This window comes from Sciurus carolinensis, chromosome 13, assembly GCF_902686445.1.
Source record: "Sciurus carolinensis chromosome 13, mSciCar1.2, whole genome shotgun sequence".
NCBI lineage: Eukaryota > Metazoa > Chordata > Mammalia > Rodentia > Sciuridae > Sciurus > Sciurus carolinensis.
This window is the reverse complement of record NC_062225.1, coordinates 6,052,242-6,070,054: the sequence shown is the minus strand read 5'-3', so window position 1 is coordinate 6,070,054 and position 17,813 is coordinate 6,052,242. Positions and strand designations below refer to the sequence as shown.

Here is a 17,813-nt window from a genome sequence, read left to right as displayed (position 1 = left end):
TAGCAAATTAAACCCAGTGATGTGTAAAAAGGATAATAAATCATAAGTAAGACAGATTTACTCCAGTCATGCAATAAATGTGTAGATTACCATGCAAAAATCAGGAGCTGGGGGTGTGGCTCAGTGGTAGAGCACTTGCCTAGCATGTGTGAGGCACTGGGTTCAATTCTCAGCATTGCATATAAATAAATAAATAAAATAAAGGTCCATCAACAACTAAAAGTATATATGAAAAACTTTTTTAAAAAATTAAAAAATCAGTGTACCTCCAGCTTTGCACAGTGGCAGTATCATAACCAAAGACGTTTACCTGAGGTGAGAGAATTATTAATAGAAAACTCTTCCCCCAAATCAGTGCATTTCCCAGAAGAAAGGAGATTAAATATTCAATCATCTCAATAGTAACAAAAAACAAAAACAAAATCGTGGTGAAATTCAACGCCTGTATTCATTATAAAAGCCCACAGCACAGCCAGGCACCACTGGGCGCACCTGTAATCCCAGTGGTTCGGGAGGATGAGGCAGGAGCACTGCAGTTCACAGTCAGCCTCAGCAACTGAGAGTCTCTAAGTACAAAAATATAAAAAGAGCTGGGATTAGCAAACTCAGGAGAGAAGGGAATTTCCTTCACCTGATAAAAGGAAATCTATTAAAAAACAAAAATAAAATCATACATAATGACCAGAGTTTTTTAAATTTTGTTTTATTTTGTTTCATTTTTTTGTGGTTCTGGGGGTTGCAACCCGGCCTCATGCATGCCAGGCCTGGGTGAGGTGAGGACGCCCCTGAGCACCAGCTTGGCACCATCCTAGGTGTCCTAACAGGAGGGCTTCAGTGTGAGGGCTGGTCACCAGGAAAAACAAGCACCAGACCACAGGTGAGGGCTCCCTGGAGGGAGGATGAGAGGTCAAGGTCAGGCCTGAATCGGTGGCTCAATCAATCATGCCTAGGTAAAGAAGACCTGGTTAAAAACTCTGGACGGAGGAGGAGGGTGCGCCTCCACAGCTGAGGACAGGCCTCTCCTCCAGGCCTCCCACGTGCATCCTTCCAGATGACACCACATCCCAAGGGCAGCACCTTCCTAAATTCTGTGAGTTGCTGCAGTGCATTATTGGGGCTGGGGTATAGCTCCATGTTTGAGCACATGCTGTATACACACACACGAAATTGAATCTGAGGGAGTCATAGGAACCCCCATATTGATAACTGGTTGGTCAAAAGTGCAAAGTGAAGGGGACCCCACCTGTAGGTGGCATCTGGAATAAGGGCACTCTTGTAGAAGACAAAGCCCTTAAAGCTGCACAGTCTCACGTTACCCAAGCGGCTGGCGTCAGAAATGAACTCAGTACATTTCTCAGTTAAGGTGCTAATGGAACACCCTGCAACAAATATCTAGAAAAATAAATGTTAAATACCCCATTTAAAAACTTTTTTTTGGGGGGGGGGGTACTGGGGAATAAATACACCATTTAAAATAACGAAATACTAAGGAATAAATCTAAGAAAATATACATAAGACTTCTACCCAGAAAACCATAAAACATTATTGAGCTGGGTGTGGGGGTACACACCTATAATTCTAGAGACTCAGGAGGCTGGAAAGCTGAGGCAGGAGGATTGAAAGTTCAAGGTCAGTCTGGGCAACTTAGCAGGACCCACAGCAACTTAATGAGAGCCTGTCTCAAAATAAAAAACAAAAAAGGGCCGACCACGGCGGTGCACACCTGCAATCCAAGGGGCTCAGGAGGATGAGGCAAGAGGCTCATAAGTTCAAAGCCAGTCAGTTTCAGCAACTTAGCGAGACCCTGTCTCAAAAAAATAAAAAATATAAAAAATTAAAAATAAAAAAGGGCTGGGGATGTGGTTCAGTGGCAGAGCGCCCCTGGGTTCAATCCCAGATACCAAAAAAAAAAAAAAAAAAAAAAAAGAAAGAAAGAAAAGAAAAAAATTAAGAAATTTAGAAGACATAATGAGGAGGCAACATGTTTGCCAACTGCAAGATTATTTTTATAAAATGTCAGGTCGTGGGGTTAGAAGTAAAGCTCAGAGAAGACTGTGTGCTTTGCATGCATAAGGTCCTAGGTTCAATCCCCAGCACTAAAAAGAAGAAAAAAAGTTGAATCTTCCAGCTGATTTCTAGGTTCAGTACAATTCCATAAAATTTCCAGGTGAAAAACCTAAGAACAACAAAGACAATCTTGAAGCAGAACAAAGGGCTTAATATTTTCAGAGATCAACTTATTTTAAATACTACAATTATGTCAATGTGGAGCACAGAAAGATAAATAGACCAGTGGAACACAGAAGCCAGAGACAGACCCCCTACACATACCACAGCTCAGTGAGAAGGGATTCTTTTCATTAACTAGTCCCTGAGTAGCTGGATGTCCATGTGGATTATTTAAAAAAAAAAAAAAAAGAAAGAAAAGAAAGAAAGAACATTTAACCTTAAACTCACATCACAAACAAGAGGAGGGGGGCTGGGGATGAGGCTCAGTGTAACAGCGCTTGCCTAGCTTGCACAAGGTTCTGGGTTTGATCCCTGGCACTCCAAAAGTCAAAACTGAAACAAAACAAGAAAAATCCCCACAAAGATAGATTTCAGAAGGCTCACAGATCAAAATGAGAAAGATAAACAAGTTTCTGGAAGATAATATAGGAGTCTAGCTTCCGGCCTTGTGTATTAATAAAGAATTTTAAACAGGATATCCAAAGCACTAAGAAACCATAAAGGAAAAAGCTGATAAATTGAACTACACCAGAATTAAGAGCTTCAAGTCACCAAGAGCCACGAGAAGGGCTGGGGTGTTGCCAAGTGGGCAGCGCTGGTCTAGTACAGGGGAGGTCCAGGTTCAATCCCCAGTAAAAAAAAAAAACAACAACCAAAAACCTTAAGTCAAGAGTCAGGAGAGGGTCAAAGAGGGGCGGGATTGGGAAGATGTTCAAAGGATACAAAATTTCAAATAAGAGGAATAAATTCTATTGTACAACATGGTGACTATAGTTAGTAACAATGTATTATGTATAAAATTCTTCAGAGCTGGGGTTGTGGCCCAGTGCAAAAGTGCTTGCCTAGTGTGTGTGAGGCACTGGGTTCCATCCTAGAACCACATATAAATAAATGAAATAAAGGTCCATTGACAACTAAAAAAAATATATTTTTTAATTTTTCAGAATAGACTGTGTTCTCGCCACAAAAAAATAGTATGGCCCAGCCTGGAGGCCCATGCCTGTAATCCCAGCAACTTCTGAGACAGAGGATCACAGGTTCAAGGCCAGCTAAGACAGTCCATATGCTAATTAGATTGATGTAGTCATTTTACAATGCTTGTGCATATCAAAACATGTTATGTACCATAAATACATGTAATGTTTTGTCAATTAAAAAATATTCTAAAAAATGAAATTTAAAAAGCTGTTTAATTCCAGGTGTGGTGGTACATTCTTGTAATACCTACAACTAGGAGGCTGAGGCAGGAGGATTGAAAATGTAAGGCTAGCCTCAGCAACTAGCCAGGCGAGACCCTGCCTCAAAATAAAAAGTGCTGGGGGGTTGTGGCTCAGAGATTAAGCACACCTGGGTTCAATTGCTCATACTTTAAAAAAAAAAAAACTATTTAATGCCCAAAATACTTTTTAAAAAAAGTGAAAAGGAAATCCACAGAATATAATTCACATGCACATATTTGACAATGGGTATTCATAAGTACATATGTGAAGAACACCTAGAAATCATTAAGAAAAACACAGATGATCCCTTAGAAAAGAGACAAACCCTCAGTAAGGCCCCAAGCAACTTACCTAGGTGACCTTTCAAAATAAAAGAGCTCGGGATGGGACTCAGTGGGGACACGGCTCAGCAGTTATGTGCCTGGGGTCCCATCTCAGTACCAAAAGAGAAAAGGGACAATGCACATGATCGGCACTGCACAGAAGAAAATGGATAGAGGCACATGGAACATGCTAGAGTTGGGGATGTCCTCAGAGGTAGGATGAGCGCTTTTTAAATTTAACCTTGTACGTATGAGGCCCTGGGTCCCATCCCAAGCACCATAAAACAGACAAAAAAACCCCCAAAAAAACAGTGCTCAGCCTTATTAGTCACTAAGACAATCTAAATTAAAAACACGAGACACCACCACACACTGACTCAAAAAGCAAAAATAAAACAAATAGCTGATAATACCAGCATTGGTGGCCATTGGAATATAAATGGATAAAGCGCTGCGTGCGGAGAATGTCCTAGCCCTAGCACTTCCACTCCCAGCCACATTCCCAGAGAAATGCAGGCACAGATTCCTCAGGGGACATGCCAAGATTGTTTGCAGCAGCATCCGTAACAGTACCAAGCTGGAAATAATCCAAACACGACAGTACCACCATGGTGACTTTACATAATGGAATACTACACAGCAACAAAAAGAACAAACTACAGCGATGCCCAACAGGGAGAAAGTTCCTAATCTTCACATTAAGAAATCAGGGGGCTGGGGAGGTAGCTCAGTGGTAGAGTGCTAGCCTCACATGCACAAGGCCTGGAGTTCAATCCCTGCACCACAAAAAAAGAAGAAACCAGATACATTGCTATGATTCACTTTTTTTCCCCAGATCATTTTTATTTTTTGAGATGGGGTCTTGCTAAGTTGCTCAGGACCTCACTAAATTACTGAGGCTGGCTTTGAATTTGCAATTCTCCTGCCTTAGCCTCCTGAACTACTGGGACTTAGTCTCTCTCTCTCTCAGCCCCCTCCCCGCCACCTTTTGCAACTGGAGGCTGAGTTCACAGGTGCTCTACCACTGAGGTACACCCAGCCCCTTCTAAGACAGGGTCTCAAAATGCCCAGGCAGTGGTGCACACCGCTAATCCCAATGACCTGGGAGGCTGAGACTTAAGATCACCAGTTCAAGGCCAGCCTCAGCAACTCAGTGAGGCCCCAAGCAACTTATTGAGACCCTGCCTCGAAATAAAAAAGCAAAAGGGCTGGAGATGCAGCACAGTGGTAAAGTGCCCCTAGGTTCCATCTCCTGTACAAAAAAAAAAAAAAAAAAAAAAATTACCCAGGCTGGATTTGAACTTGTGGTCCTCCTGCCTCAGCCTCCTGAATATTTAGGATCACAGGCATGCTCCACTGCACCTGGCTGATCTCTTTCTTAAGAGCTACAGTCATCTCGCTTAGAGGGGACACAGCATAGTGGTTCAGAGCATGGCTTCTGAAGCCAAAGAACCTGGGGTTGTCATGCCACTGCGAAAGATTTTCAGCCTCTCTGAGCCTCAGTCCCATCCGCAATGCTGGAGGGTAAATAGGCACGCCATAATGCTAACCAGACTGTGAACGCGTCCTTCTTTGAGCTTTGTTCTCCACGTCTCCAATGCAGTGGCTCTCCTCAAAGGAGCAGACTGTCATCTGTTCACACCGTACGCCCTCCCGCTTTGCTCCTCCTCGGCCTTCTTGCCTTGGACACCTGCGGAAGGCATCCTCGAGGGCAGCTGAGTGGTAGCGCCTGCCTGGCACCCAAGAGGCCCGAGTTGAAAAAGCATTTCTGGCCAAGTGCAGTGGCACAGGCCTTTGATCCCAGTGACCTGAGAGGCTGAGGCAGGAGGACGGCAAGTTCAAGGCCAGCCTTGACAGCTTATCAAGACCCTGTGTCAAGATAAAAAATAAGGAGGACTGGGGATTTCACTCAGGGGTCAAGTGCCCCGGTTCAGTCCCTAGTACTGTGAAACAGAAACACAACATTTTTGAGTCTGGGGTCTGAGGGGGACTGGGCCTCCAGGGGAGTGTGCGTTGCCCTGGGTTCCCTCTTCTCCCCTGCTGGGCTACCGGAAGGAAATGGGGCTGGCGAATCCTGAACCGAGAATGTGAGCAAGGTGTGACTGGTTCTGAGGCCCATGAGCGCCCCCTGGTCTCCCCCAGCCGCCACCAGCAGAGGACACTCCTGCAGCTGGGACAGAAGGGTGCCGGCAGGCAGGTGGCAGGCAATGTTCTCCAATTTGCAGGAATAAATACTAAACGAGGAGCATTTCCTCAAGTTAAAGTTTCTCTTCCACACGCTGTTTTCCTTAAGCTCCTCGTTGTTTCCCTGACAAACAGCCACGGTCCAACCAAGAGTCCGAATGAGCATGTAATTACCCAGCAGGCTCTTCTGGGCTCCACGCGTCCACAACTTCAAATGGAGGCACCGCCCTGGACGGTGGGCATCCTGCCACCCGAGCCAGTGCGTAAGAACCACCGCACAGGGGCTGGTGTCAGCGCCAGCTGGGGCAGCCTCTGGACAGTTGTTAAGAGAGTTAATATTTGTTGCATGATTACATGGTGCTGGGCACAAGTCAGACGCCTGGCATGCCTGACCGCCTTCAGTCCTTCCCGTGGCCCTGGGAAGCAGACGCAGTCGTCAACGTAGATGACCAAATCACCAGCTACTGTGGAAAATTTTTCCTGAGCCCAAGAGACAGTCATTATTTGGGGCATTTCATGAAATAGAGTGAATGTAGAAGCATTTCTATTTTGTTTTTTAAATGCTTATTTATTTTCTAAAGCATTTTCTTAAACTTTATTTTATTTATTTTTTATGTGGTGCTGAGGATCGAACCCAGTGCCGTGCATGTGCTAGGCAAGAACTCTACCGCTGAGCCCCAACCCCAACTCCCCAGTACTTTAACTTTAACCACGGAGCCACATCCCCGACCCTTTTTATTTTCTATTTTGAGACAGTCTTGCTAAGTTGTTAGGGCCTCAAACTTGAGATCCTCCTGCCTCAGCCTCCGAAGTCCTTGGGTTGGGTGTGATAAGGCTAGTCCAGCCTCCACACTTTATAAGGTTCTTTTAGATAACCATGTCAGTAGCAGAGCTGTCCGTAGGCTTAAGAACCACCCGACCTGTGCAGGGGATGGAACCCAGAGCCTCATGTATACAAGGCAGGTGCTCTATCGTTGAGCTACACTCCTGCCATTTTCCTACTAAGTTGCCTGAGCTGGCCTCGATTTACAAGCCTCCTTCCTCAGCCTCCCAAGTAACTGGGATTACAGGTGTCCCACTTTCTCATTTTTAAACATACTTTTAACTCTTAGCAAAGTCTCATGGGAGGTAGACTTGAGCTTAAAGCAGTGCTGCCTGTTAGAGTGAGGTGTGCAGGCAGGTGAGGGTGCGCCTGTGTGTGTGAGGGCTGTGTGCGGCAGCCCTGCCTGTGCACTGGGGGAGTGTGTGAGAGAGTGTGTGAGTCTGCCTGTGCATGGTGGGAGGGAGCATGTGTGTTCCTGTGTGTCTGCCTCCTGCACACGTGGTGGTGTGGGGGGGGGTGCACACCTGCTTGCTTGGGTGAGTGTGTGGGTGTGGAGGAGTGTGGGAGTGAGCTTGCCTGAACCAGGGGATGAATTCTTCTTCCAAGGAGGCTCCTGGCTGTAGACCAGGCGTTCCAAAGAGCCCGGGGAACCAGTCTTTCGAGAACCTTGGCCAGGTCACAGTAAATCAGCCCTGCAGCATGGAAGCCACTCTGACTGTAACCTCTGGGGACACTCCAGGGCCACCAGGCTTAACCCCCAGCAAAACAGGTTGATGCTGCACACTGGCCTCTGGGCTCACCTTCCTGCTGAGCCCCACAGTCCCGATCAAGAGGCTCTGCTGGAGGACGGGGGCAGGGGCACAGGAAAAGATTTCATTTCTTATCCGAGGAGCAATTGAACAACTAATGTAGACTACATTCCAAGAAGCAGGACACAAAACTGTACGCAGCGACATCAACGTGAGCACGCTTAGCATGGCTCCCGGAGCGAGCTGGAACGGGAGAACGCAACACCTTCTTGGGTGGCTCTGGGGTTTACCGCAGACGCTCCACTTCGAGGCTACACCCCCGGCCTGTCTTTTATTTATATTAACACAGGGTCTCACTAAGTAGCTGAGGCCGGCCTTGAACTTGCGATCTTCCTGCCTCAGCCGCCCGCCCCAATCACTGGGATCACAGGCCTGCACCCCCACATCCAGCTGAAAATGGTTTCCATCCTGCTGTTGGTTGCCAGTTTTTTTGCTTTGGTTTTGCGGATGCAAGGAACAGAACCCAGGACCCTGAGCGTGCTAGGCAAGTGCTCCACCACTGAGCTACGTCTCCAGCCCTACTGCAAGATTTTTTAAACTAAAAAGTAAATTTCTAAAGCAGTTATGATGGCACCTCAAAATATTTGAAGTGGTTCCTTCTTGGTTGTAGGCTCATGGTTTAGTTTAGTTGTTTGTGTTTTCTAAAGTTCTGGCAATGAGATGTACCTCTCTTAAAGCTAGGAAAAGGCATAAAAATTGCATAAAAAGTAAAATTATCTAATAAATAAAACAGGAATAGAAGCAAGGAATTCAGACTCTCTTAAAGACTCTCACAACAGGAGGTCTTGGCCAGTCAAGGGTAAGGATAGGCACAACCGAGTCACAGAACAGGTTGGGTGGACTGGCCCAAATAGGCAGCACCTGAGACAGCTGTGTCCCAAGACAGATGAGGAGAAGAGAGCTGGATGAAGCACTACCCCAGCCAATCTCCAGGCCCCAGGCCATCATGGGCACCGAGAGACTGAAAGACCCTAATGCACTCGGGGCAAGTTTGAGAGAGGTTCAAATGATCCCTAAGGCCACAGGACACTAGTGGAGAGCCCCTGCAAGGACAGCAAGGGAGCCCACACCACCCGGTGGGTTGGGGTGAAGCAGTCTCAGGACAGGGACAGCAGGGCCTGGCCCCTCTTCCCTTCTATATCCCCAGGCTGTGTGACCCTTCAGGAACCAGCACTCAGTGAGGAACGAACAGACTGCTGGCCTGGTCCTCGGGAGACCAAGGCTGGTAGGTTGATATAACTCAAGTCACCAAGGGCTTCCTTCCACTTAAAGATGCACTTGCTGCTGGGCACAGTGGCGCATGCCTAGAACCCCAGTGGAGGAGGCAGGAGATTCCCAAGTTCAAAGCCAGCCTCAGCAACTTAGCAAGGCCCTAAGCAACTCAGCGAGACCTGGTCAGTGCTAGGGTGGGGGAGAGGTACAAAGAGAAGGCACTGTGATCTGTTCCTCAAAGGCAGCCCAGAAAGGGCTGCGAAGCAGCCGCAACAGGCAGACGCACTTTTACCCCAAGCTGGCACGAAGAACTGATGAGCTCATTCTTCCTCCGACAATTCTTGTCCAAATTCTCTCAGAACAGGAGGTACCAAAGTGGAAAATGCCATGGCTATCCACTCTCGAAAGCCCAACTGAGATGTCCCTTCCTTTCAGGGTCCTCCCAGACTTCTACCGATCAGACAAGCCTCCTTCCCAAAGTCCCCAGCCGTTAACCACTGTTCCCATGGATCCCAGTTCTGTGGTTCTGTGCTCCCAAGCCTGCATCTCTTTTCAAGGTTAAACCTTGGTTTAGTATCCCATTCTGAGCTGAAGTGTCCCAACTCAACACAGCTGAGTTTCCCAAGTACAACAAATGTAGGACTTTTTGAAAGTGAGCACTGGTATGCTAAAAAGCTCCTATCAGGGCCTGGGCTCCTTGCAGCACCTCATCAAGATGAGCTCTAAGAGAGATCTGTCACGTCTGGTGAGACCACTCTGCATCCATCCGGATCCCGTCCCCGTGCACGTAGGTGGCAAAAGACACACCAGCCACTCCACAGGGCCTGGCTGCTGCCCACAGCACCACACCAAAGAGAAAATGAGCAGCAGCCTGGCCAGCACTTTGTCAATTGCCCCAGCTGGGACCTCTGCCCTGTGCCAGAGTGTCATCCATGAGCAGGCGGCAACTGTCACTCTCTCAGATACACCTGCCCTGGGCGGCTTCTCAAGATCAAATCACCAACTGGAGACTGCTTCCAAGAGAAGCTGATGGCACCAGATGTACGCTGCCTTCTCTCTCCACTCGTCACTGAGACCTTGGGGCTTAACTGTCCCATCCCGTCCGGGCTTGCCAGCTTTCCCACGCTGGCAGCCCCAGCACCATCCTTGACACCTTCTCCCGTTCTGCACGCTCTCGCTGACTCATGACTCGGACACCAGCCTGCTCCTGGCCTCCCTCCCGAGCCCACACGGGCATCTTCACCTGCACACCTGCAAGATGATCTGCGCTCTGGTGTGGTCCAGACCACGGCCAGCTGAGAGCTTGTCAGCAGTGCAGACTCCCAAGCCACACCCTTGAACAAAATGCCCAGGTGGTCCCAGAGCAGGGTTGTGTGAGGAGCTCCAGTGAAGACAACACTGGACACAGCGAAGGTAGCATCCCCTCCCTTCCGCCCTCACCCAACAGCCTTCTTCCTCCTCTCCCTACTGCAGTTAAATGACGACACCCCTGACCCAACGTGCAAGCCAGAAACCTCCAACAGCCACAGCGCTTCCTGGGCTGGCCACGTCTCTGTGTGGGTCCTGCTGTCCTGACTTCAGGAGGGCCTCACTGGCTCGGCTCCCTGCACCCTCTCTGTGCGCTCTGCACAGCCAAACCTTAGTTACATCTGTCTCTGGGAAGCCGAGTTCCGTGAATAGGTCTTTTATTCACCTGACTCCCAACAGCCGTCTGACACATAGGCTGCAAAAAGTTCAATGCTTGTTGAATAAATGAATGAACAAGCAGACGGGTAGAAGGTAATGACGTTGTGTCAGGTGACAGGAACCCAGGGGGAATGCGAAATTCATGCAGTGTGTTTTTTTCGACTTTATTGTTCCAGGAATAAAGTTAGGTAGGTGGGAAATCTGGCAAGGCACACATGGAAATATGGGAGGGGTTCTCAATGAAATTATTTCTAGCTTTCTTTCTCCTCCAAATTACACCCCACTAACTTGCTGAAAGGAGCAGTAACAGGTCCAAGGTCACCTCATAGGTCAGTGACCCAGCAGGGTGGAATTTAAACCCAGCTCTGGCTGGGTGGAGTTCGCATTCAGCTTGGTACAGTGGTCTAGAGGGCTACGAGGTGGGTGGGGAAAGATAAGATGGCTGAAGATGAGCCAAGAGCCTGGGAGGGGCAGGAATGTTCAGAGTGTGGGTACAGGAAAAGTCGGAAGGTGTGTTCAGCGTGGGGCATGAGCCCCAGCCCCCATAGCTCCACATGGGTAGTCCGCTCTTGACTTGGCTTCATGGTCTGCAAAAGCATCTGAGGTGGAGGCAAAATGTACACTGGGCCAGAAGGAAACCAGCGCCACTATTCTAGAATATTCCATGCAGTGGACAAACCCACTCCTAACAGCCAGGACTGCAAACAGTCTGAGGTGTGGTTTCAGTGGAGGGTCAAGGTTCACATGCAGGAGCCTCAGCAGCTTGACTGACTGTCTCCCTGCGACCAGAAGGTCTTGCAGCAGCTGGCACCGTGCCTTGCATGGGCATGGGGATCAAAAGCATCGAATCCTAACTGCCTGAAGTAGGGACAGAAGCAGCTGGAGGCCATCATTCTGGCCTTAGTTCTAGGGAAAGCTCAGCTCCCCTTAGAGCCTGAGGTGGGCTGTGTCATCTTACAGTAACCAAAGACTGAAATCGGGAAGGGAGCCGGGCATCACACTCTTGGCCCCTGCCCTGGATCATTAACACGTGTCACTAAGGGAGCTCCTCCCGTCTCTCCTGTGCAGCTGGAAGCGCTGAGCCCCTGGTGACGCACGGTGTTCATTTAGCTTTAGCCTCATCAGCTCCTCCAAATTCTAACACTTCGGGAATGGGAATACCTCTCTCCCAAACCTGGCAGGTCATTCCTTCGTTCATTGCGTCCCTCAGCGACACTGTATGGAGGCCTTACTACGACTACAAGCCAAGGGGCATTCTGGGAACAACAGATTCAGAGGAACAGAGCAAAAAGCCCTGCCCTGTGGAACTTCCATTCTCGTGGAGGAGACAGACAAACAGAAAGTCAGTAAACTACACAGATCTTAGAGTGAGATGTGCTAGGAGAAGAAGAGCAAGCAGCACAGGGAGGGAAGGTTGGGAGGGTCCAGTGGATGGAGGATGCAGCTTAAGGCAGGGAGGCAGGAAGGCCTCACCCAGGCAATGCCGAAGCCAGCCTAAGGGAGGGAAGAGAAGGAGCCACCCGACTGCTGGGGCAGAGCACTCCCATCTGAGAGAATAGCTAGGGCGAGGCCCTGGGTGGGAGTGTCCTGGTGAGTTCAAGCCACAGCGAAGCCAGCAGGGCTTGCCAGACAGTCACCAGCTCACTGGTTCATTCGTTCATTTCTTTAATAGACATTTATGGAAGATCCATCTCTCCACCAGACACTGAGTGGTGTCTAATCCAGCAGTGCCCCTACCCTCGAGGAGCTGATCATGCTGAGTTGCGGGGAAAAGGACCCTAAAGGAGAAGATGGAGGTGAAGGCTCCAGGAAAGACCCACAGTCTCCCTAGTTTCTTTTAGTGCTACTGACAAGCAGGCCTTGCTGACCTTGCTCACTTGTTTTTCTTGGCCAAAAAAGAAATCTTCCTAACACTAACCTCATAACAAAAATCTTCCCAGTCACAGATGTACCCTAGGTGATTGCTGCTTCTTGGGTGGCCTCAGGATAAAGAAGTAAATGCCAGATGCAAAGATCTGGGGGAGGCTACTCTGGGAGGAACCTGTCTTCCAAAGCCTCTGGGAACCAGGAAGGGAGAGCCCGAGGCCCAGGACCACAGCTCACACTCACAGCTCCTGGTGGCCTGCTGCACACACAGATCGAGCCTGCTTTTCAGGGCAGCGCTGGCATGCCTCCAAAGCTCAGCTCAGGCCACAGGCCTGTGTTAAGAGTCCAGTGGATCAAACTATGCATCTGGAAACCAGCTCAGGAGAGCGCTGGCCTCAGAGATGCCAGCTTGGTTTTCCCAGCTTCATGAAAGGGCACTCCTTCAGGAAGCTCCCACTCAGAGAGCCGAGGGAAGCCTGGCCAGGCCAATCCATACTGGTTGGATCCAGATCTGGATGATCTGATGGGGAGGTCCTGGTGGGTGTGTCACCAGCAACTGCCTCAAAAACTATAGTGGTGGGTGAGGAGGAAGCTGAGGGCTGGTGAGTCCTCATCAGGTTTCTGACCAAGCAACAGGGTAGTAGTCTTCAGGGCCCCAGGCTGTGGGCCCTGCAGGGAGGATGGGACACACACCTCATTGCTCTTTCCTGGGAGAAACTGGTTCCTGGGTCTGCACCCCCAAAGCTCCTCCCTGGCTCTGTCTTCACCGCCAGGCATCTGTGTCCCTCCAGTCACTGCAGAGAAGCCTCCTCCCTCCCAAGCTGTCTCCCAGTCTGGCTCACATTACTCAAGTTTTCCTCAGCTCTGACGCTGAGACTCAGTCTAGCGAACTTAAAAAGGGAGGGTGCCCATCTGGCCCACTGGCCTGTACCCTGACCCTGACCCTGACCCTGACCAGGACCTAGCATCTTTTCAGGTGCAACCTGGCAAGGCCAGCTCCTCCCTCCCTTATCCACTCCAAGGCTGTCTACTCTCTGGTCCAGAAACAACCGCAGGCGTGCCTGCAGCTAGGGTTCAGAAGTGGTTCCTAGCCCAGTTCTGCCTGAGCCCAAGCCAGGCGCAGCTCTTCCTAGGTTTAGGATGATATCCCCCCCACCTGCCCAGTGCTTTCTGCCCCCCCATCTGCTCTGGCCTAGGGTTTTATTTCATAATTGGTTTGTTTACTGCCACTCTAAGTGTTTCTGGGTGGCAGAGGTGGGAGGAAAGTTCTGTGGGAAGTAAGGAAAGGGGTGTGTGCCCTGAGTTCTGAGGCTGGGGAGGAAGCCCTCCCAGCGCCTCTCTAACTACCTGAGCCCTGGCCAAGAATGCCTGCCCGTGGGAGAGTGAGAGCCCAGGGCAGCAGGGCCAGCTGGGGATTCCCAGCAGACCGCAGGAGGCAAGCTAATGCTTGGCGCCTGGGAAAGATGGGACAATGACCCAGACTTAATCTGCCTGCTTCTGCTGAATGGTGGAAAGTGTTTATTTGGCATTGTTCTGAGCAGGGAGCCAACTAGAGACCTCCCAACACTGCTTCTGTGGGTGCAGAGCTCCAGTGACGTCACTGCTCTGCTCAAAAGCCTTCCCAAGCCCCAGGCTCAGAACACACTTACCATCCAGCGGGGACCCCAACTCCTCCAGCCTCTCCCCCACTCACCCAGTATGCCACCACCTTCCGGGCCATAAGCACATCCTTGGCTTGCCCCCCCAGAGCTCTGCTTGTGGCATTCCCTCTACCTCAAATACCAAGCCACCCCATCTTTTAAGGGTCACCTCAAATGCTCCATCCCCTGTGAAGGTCTCCCCAGTTCCCCAGCTCCTTCCATCACCTTCTAACCCTCCAGGAGCCTGGTGCTGGCCTCTCTACGAGTCCTGGTCTTGCCTGGTGAGGGCCTGCTCTATCCCTGAACTGATCAAACTGATCAAGTCTTTCCCTCTGATTCATCCAAAGCACCAAAGCACAGTACCTGGCAGACACAGACCCACCATCCCTAATACCATTGGCCTCAAAGGCATAGAAAGTGATGAGCAAAGGGACCCAGGGTCACACAAAGGGAACCCTAAAATCAGCACACATGAAACACACAGAAGAGGAAGCACAGCAGGCCGCTGCACCGGTCCTTACCCTTCTTGAACTCCTCCAGCATGGCGTCCAGCTTGGTGTCATGGAAGACAAAATGTACCGGGTGGTTGTAGAAGCGGGTGATGGTCTTGAGGGGGGTGCAGTCATCGGGGTCCACGAAGGCCAAGTCTTTGACGTAGAGGATATCTACAATGTTGGACTGCTCATCTTCAAACACAGGGATGCGAGTGTAGCCGCTTTCCATGATCTCCGACATCGTGTTGAAGTCCAGGATGGCATCACTGCGGATCATAAAGCAGTCTTGGAGCTGGGTCATGATATCCTCCACCGTTTTGGTCCGCAGTTCCAGGGCACCCTGGATCATATTTAGCTCCTCTTTCACGAGGTCATTATAGGGCTCTGTCACCTTCAACATCTCCATCAGTTTCTCCCGATTGTAAACAGTGCGAATCTCCTGGCCCAGGAAAAAGTCCAGGAGTTTGCTGATGGGGAAACTGAGGGGGAAGGTGAGCAGCATAAAGAATTTGGTGAGAACGATGGTATTGGCACCCACTGCCAGCCCATGTCGGGAGCACAGGGCCTGAGGTAAGATCTCCCCAAAAATGACAATACCAATGGTAGAGGAGGCCACAGCCATGATGCCTGACCCGATGAGGTTGTCCAGGAGGATGGTGAGGGAGGTGTTGACCAGCACGTTCCCCAGGAGCAGGGAGCACAGCAAGTAGTTGCCCTTGCGCCGAATGGGCTCTATCTTGCGGGCATACCTCTTCTCCTTCTCCGAGCCACAGTTCTGCACGATGCGCAGCTCCATGGGGTCCAGGGCCATAAGCCCCAGGTTCAGGCCAGAAAATATGCCCGACAGCACCAGCAGCACCAAAACGAGGAGGATGTGCAGCCAGAGCGGCAGGAACCTCCCAGCCTCCTCCACCATGAAGAGCAGCGAGTCCTTGTCTGTCCACTTGAGCCAAGGCCCGTCGACCCGGGTCCGGGTGCACAGCGCATAAAGCTTCATGTTCTCGCTCCTCCGGAGGAACTTGGTGAACACCACCAGCATCCCGGACGTGTTCCCGCGGCTCACGTTGACCAGCTGCTGGACGACCAGGTCCTTGGTGAGCTCGAGGCAGTTGGAGGAGTTGTGGACGGTGCTGGCGTCGTCCACTTCGGTGAAGGAGATCAGGTTGCTGGAGATATCGCCCAGACGCTGGCCGTACAGCCTCAGGTTCACCGTGCTGCCCTCGGACACGAAGATGATGCCATCCGGGTTCATCCCACACGACTTGTTGCAGCTCGCCAGCCTCATGCCCAGGACCGTGCCCGGCTGGGGGCTGCCCTGACCCCGGGCCCCCCGCGCCCACAGCAGCGCCGGCAGCACCAGCGCCGCCAGGAGGAGGCGCCCTCGGGCCGGCCCGCCGCCCGGGCGCCCGCCCCCGCCCACCGGCGCCATGTTGCTCCGGCTCCGCTGCCGCCGCTCCCCGCGCCCCGCCGCGCGGCCCGCTCGGCGCCGCCGCTCCTGCCGCTCCGCCGCCGCCGAGCCAACTGCCCGGGCCGCGGGCCTGACGTCAGGTCAGCGCCCCGCCCGCCCCGCCCGCGACCACGCCCCTCGTTTGCATGCGAGGCCCCGCCCCCGGGCGCGCCGCGCGAGCGCCCGCCTTTAGGGGGTCGGAGTGCTTAAGGTGGAGCCTCCCGGGAGCGCGGGAGCCGCGGGCGGGCGTGAGCCCCGCCCCGCCGTCCGCCACCGCTCCCTGCAGGCTCTGCCCGCGAGTGCCCGCGCTCGGTCCCCGGGACAGGTCTCCTCTACCCGCCGCGCCGTTCCGCTTCCGCCGCTCCCCGGGCTTGGCGTGCTCGGCTCGGTCCCAGTCCCCAGCTCTGTACAGCTGAGCCGGGGCAGTTGGCCCTTCGCAGGCACGGCGAAACGTGCATTTCCTAATTTGGAAAAAAGAAAAAGGGGACTTGAGGGCTTAAACTGCCCGCCTCTTGGAGACTTTTCTAGCCTCCTCACTCATGGGGTTTTGCTGACTTTGTGCCAAGGCCAGAAGTAAGTTCCCCCGCTTCCAGCATGACACTTCTGTAAGTCGGGTCTCCCCGGCGTGTTAGGAAACCGAGGTTATAGAAAGACTAGACTCCGGCCTAGACCTATTTTCTGTCACTTGCATTTGATCACAAGTATTTATTGAACACCTGTACTATGCACCGGGCACTGTTTCAGGCTCTGACAATATGATGGTGAACAAGCCAAAGTCCCTGCCCCCAATAAACAAGTAAATACATAGGTAATGTTTATTTGATTCTCCCAACAAACCCAGGGGCAGGTAGTATTTCCATTTTAGGGATGCAGAAATTGAACCCAGGCACAAATTCTCGTTCTTCCAGATTGCCATCTAGCCCTAGTTTCTCCGTCTGTAAATGGCAGTAAGAATGATAATACAGGGGCTGGAAATGTAGCTCAGTGGTAGAGAGCTTACCTAGCCTGCCCTAGGCCCTGGGTTCCATCCCCAGCACCACAAAAAAAAAAAAAAAAAAAAAAAAAAAAAAAAAAAAAGAAGATAATACAGCTCCACTTGGCTAAGCTTGTGGGAACAGTTGGCCTAGACATTGAACATGACAGGACAACTCTGCGAATATTCTTTGGCTATGTAGTAATAGTAGTTGTTGATGCTGCTGCTTGCCTTTCTGGAACCAAACCCCTAACCCCAAATTGTGGTGACTGGCCAGCATGTGGATATGAGCAGAGGGGTGCGGCTGCTGGCCTAGCCCTGAAATGACTGCTTCCTGGACAGTCCTACCTCAATGTCAATCGGCAGCAGTGAATCGAGAGCCAAGCACCCAGGGTGTGTGTGGGGAAGACCACAGCTGCCCGCCCTATGAGACGAGAGAGACAGACAGACAAACATCCTAACAATAATTGCAGAGGTATACTGAGAGCATCAGTGACCAGGATGACCACAATGTCTCTGAGCAAGTCTTTTCTCAGCCTTGGAGACACAGAAAGCACTTATTTTTTTTGTTGCACCTATACTTGCATTTATTTTTATTTTGGTATACTGTTTGCCAATAAAAGCAACAATCAATACCAGCCACAAAAAGCCTATGCAAAGGAACAGTCAGTACAGTGTTGTGGAGAAGATGTGGTCACCAAGATCTGATTTCAGCAAGCTCTGTTCACAGGGGTTGAGGGCCCTGCAAATGGCCAGCCTGAAGCAGCTCCTTGCAAGCAAGTGCCTCACTGTATATCCACAGTGCATCCAGCAGGCCAGCTTCTTAAAGAACAGGGGCCTCAGAATGGGCACTGGCCACGACAGGGCAAAAGCTGAATCTTTGGCTACTCCCTCCCTGTCTCCCCC

The 17,813-nt window shown here is 50.9% G+C and overlaps 1 protein-coding gene across 2 annotated transcripts in view; it reads right to left on the bottom strand.

The window, feature by feature from the left end:
• Cnnm4 (cyclin and CBS domain divalent metal cation transport mediator 4) overlaps positions 1–15,973 on the bottom strand; it is a 34,669-nt gene extending 18,696 nt beyond the window's left edge. For both annotated transcript variants that reach the window (XM_047523142.1, XM_047523143.1), the window contains exon 1: positions 14,515–15,973. In XM_047523142.1, coding sequence (XP_047379098.1) covers positions 14,515–15,916 — 1,402 coding nt within the window. In that variant the 5' untranslated portion in view covers positions 15,917–15,973. The remainder of the gene's footprint in view (positions 1–14,514) is intronic.
• Between the last annotated feature and the right edge of the window lie 1,840 nt (positions 15,974–17,813).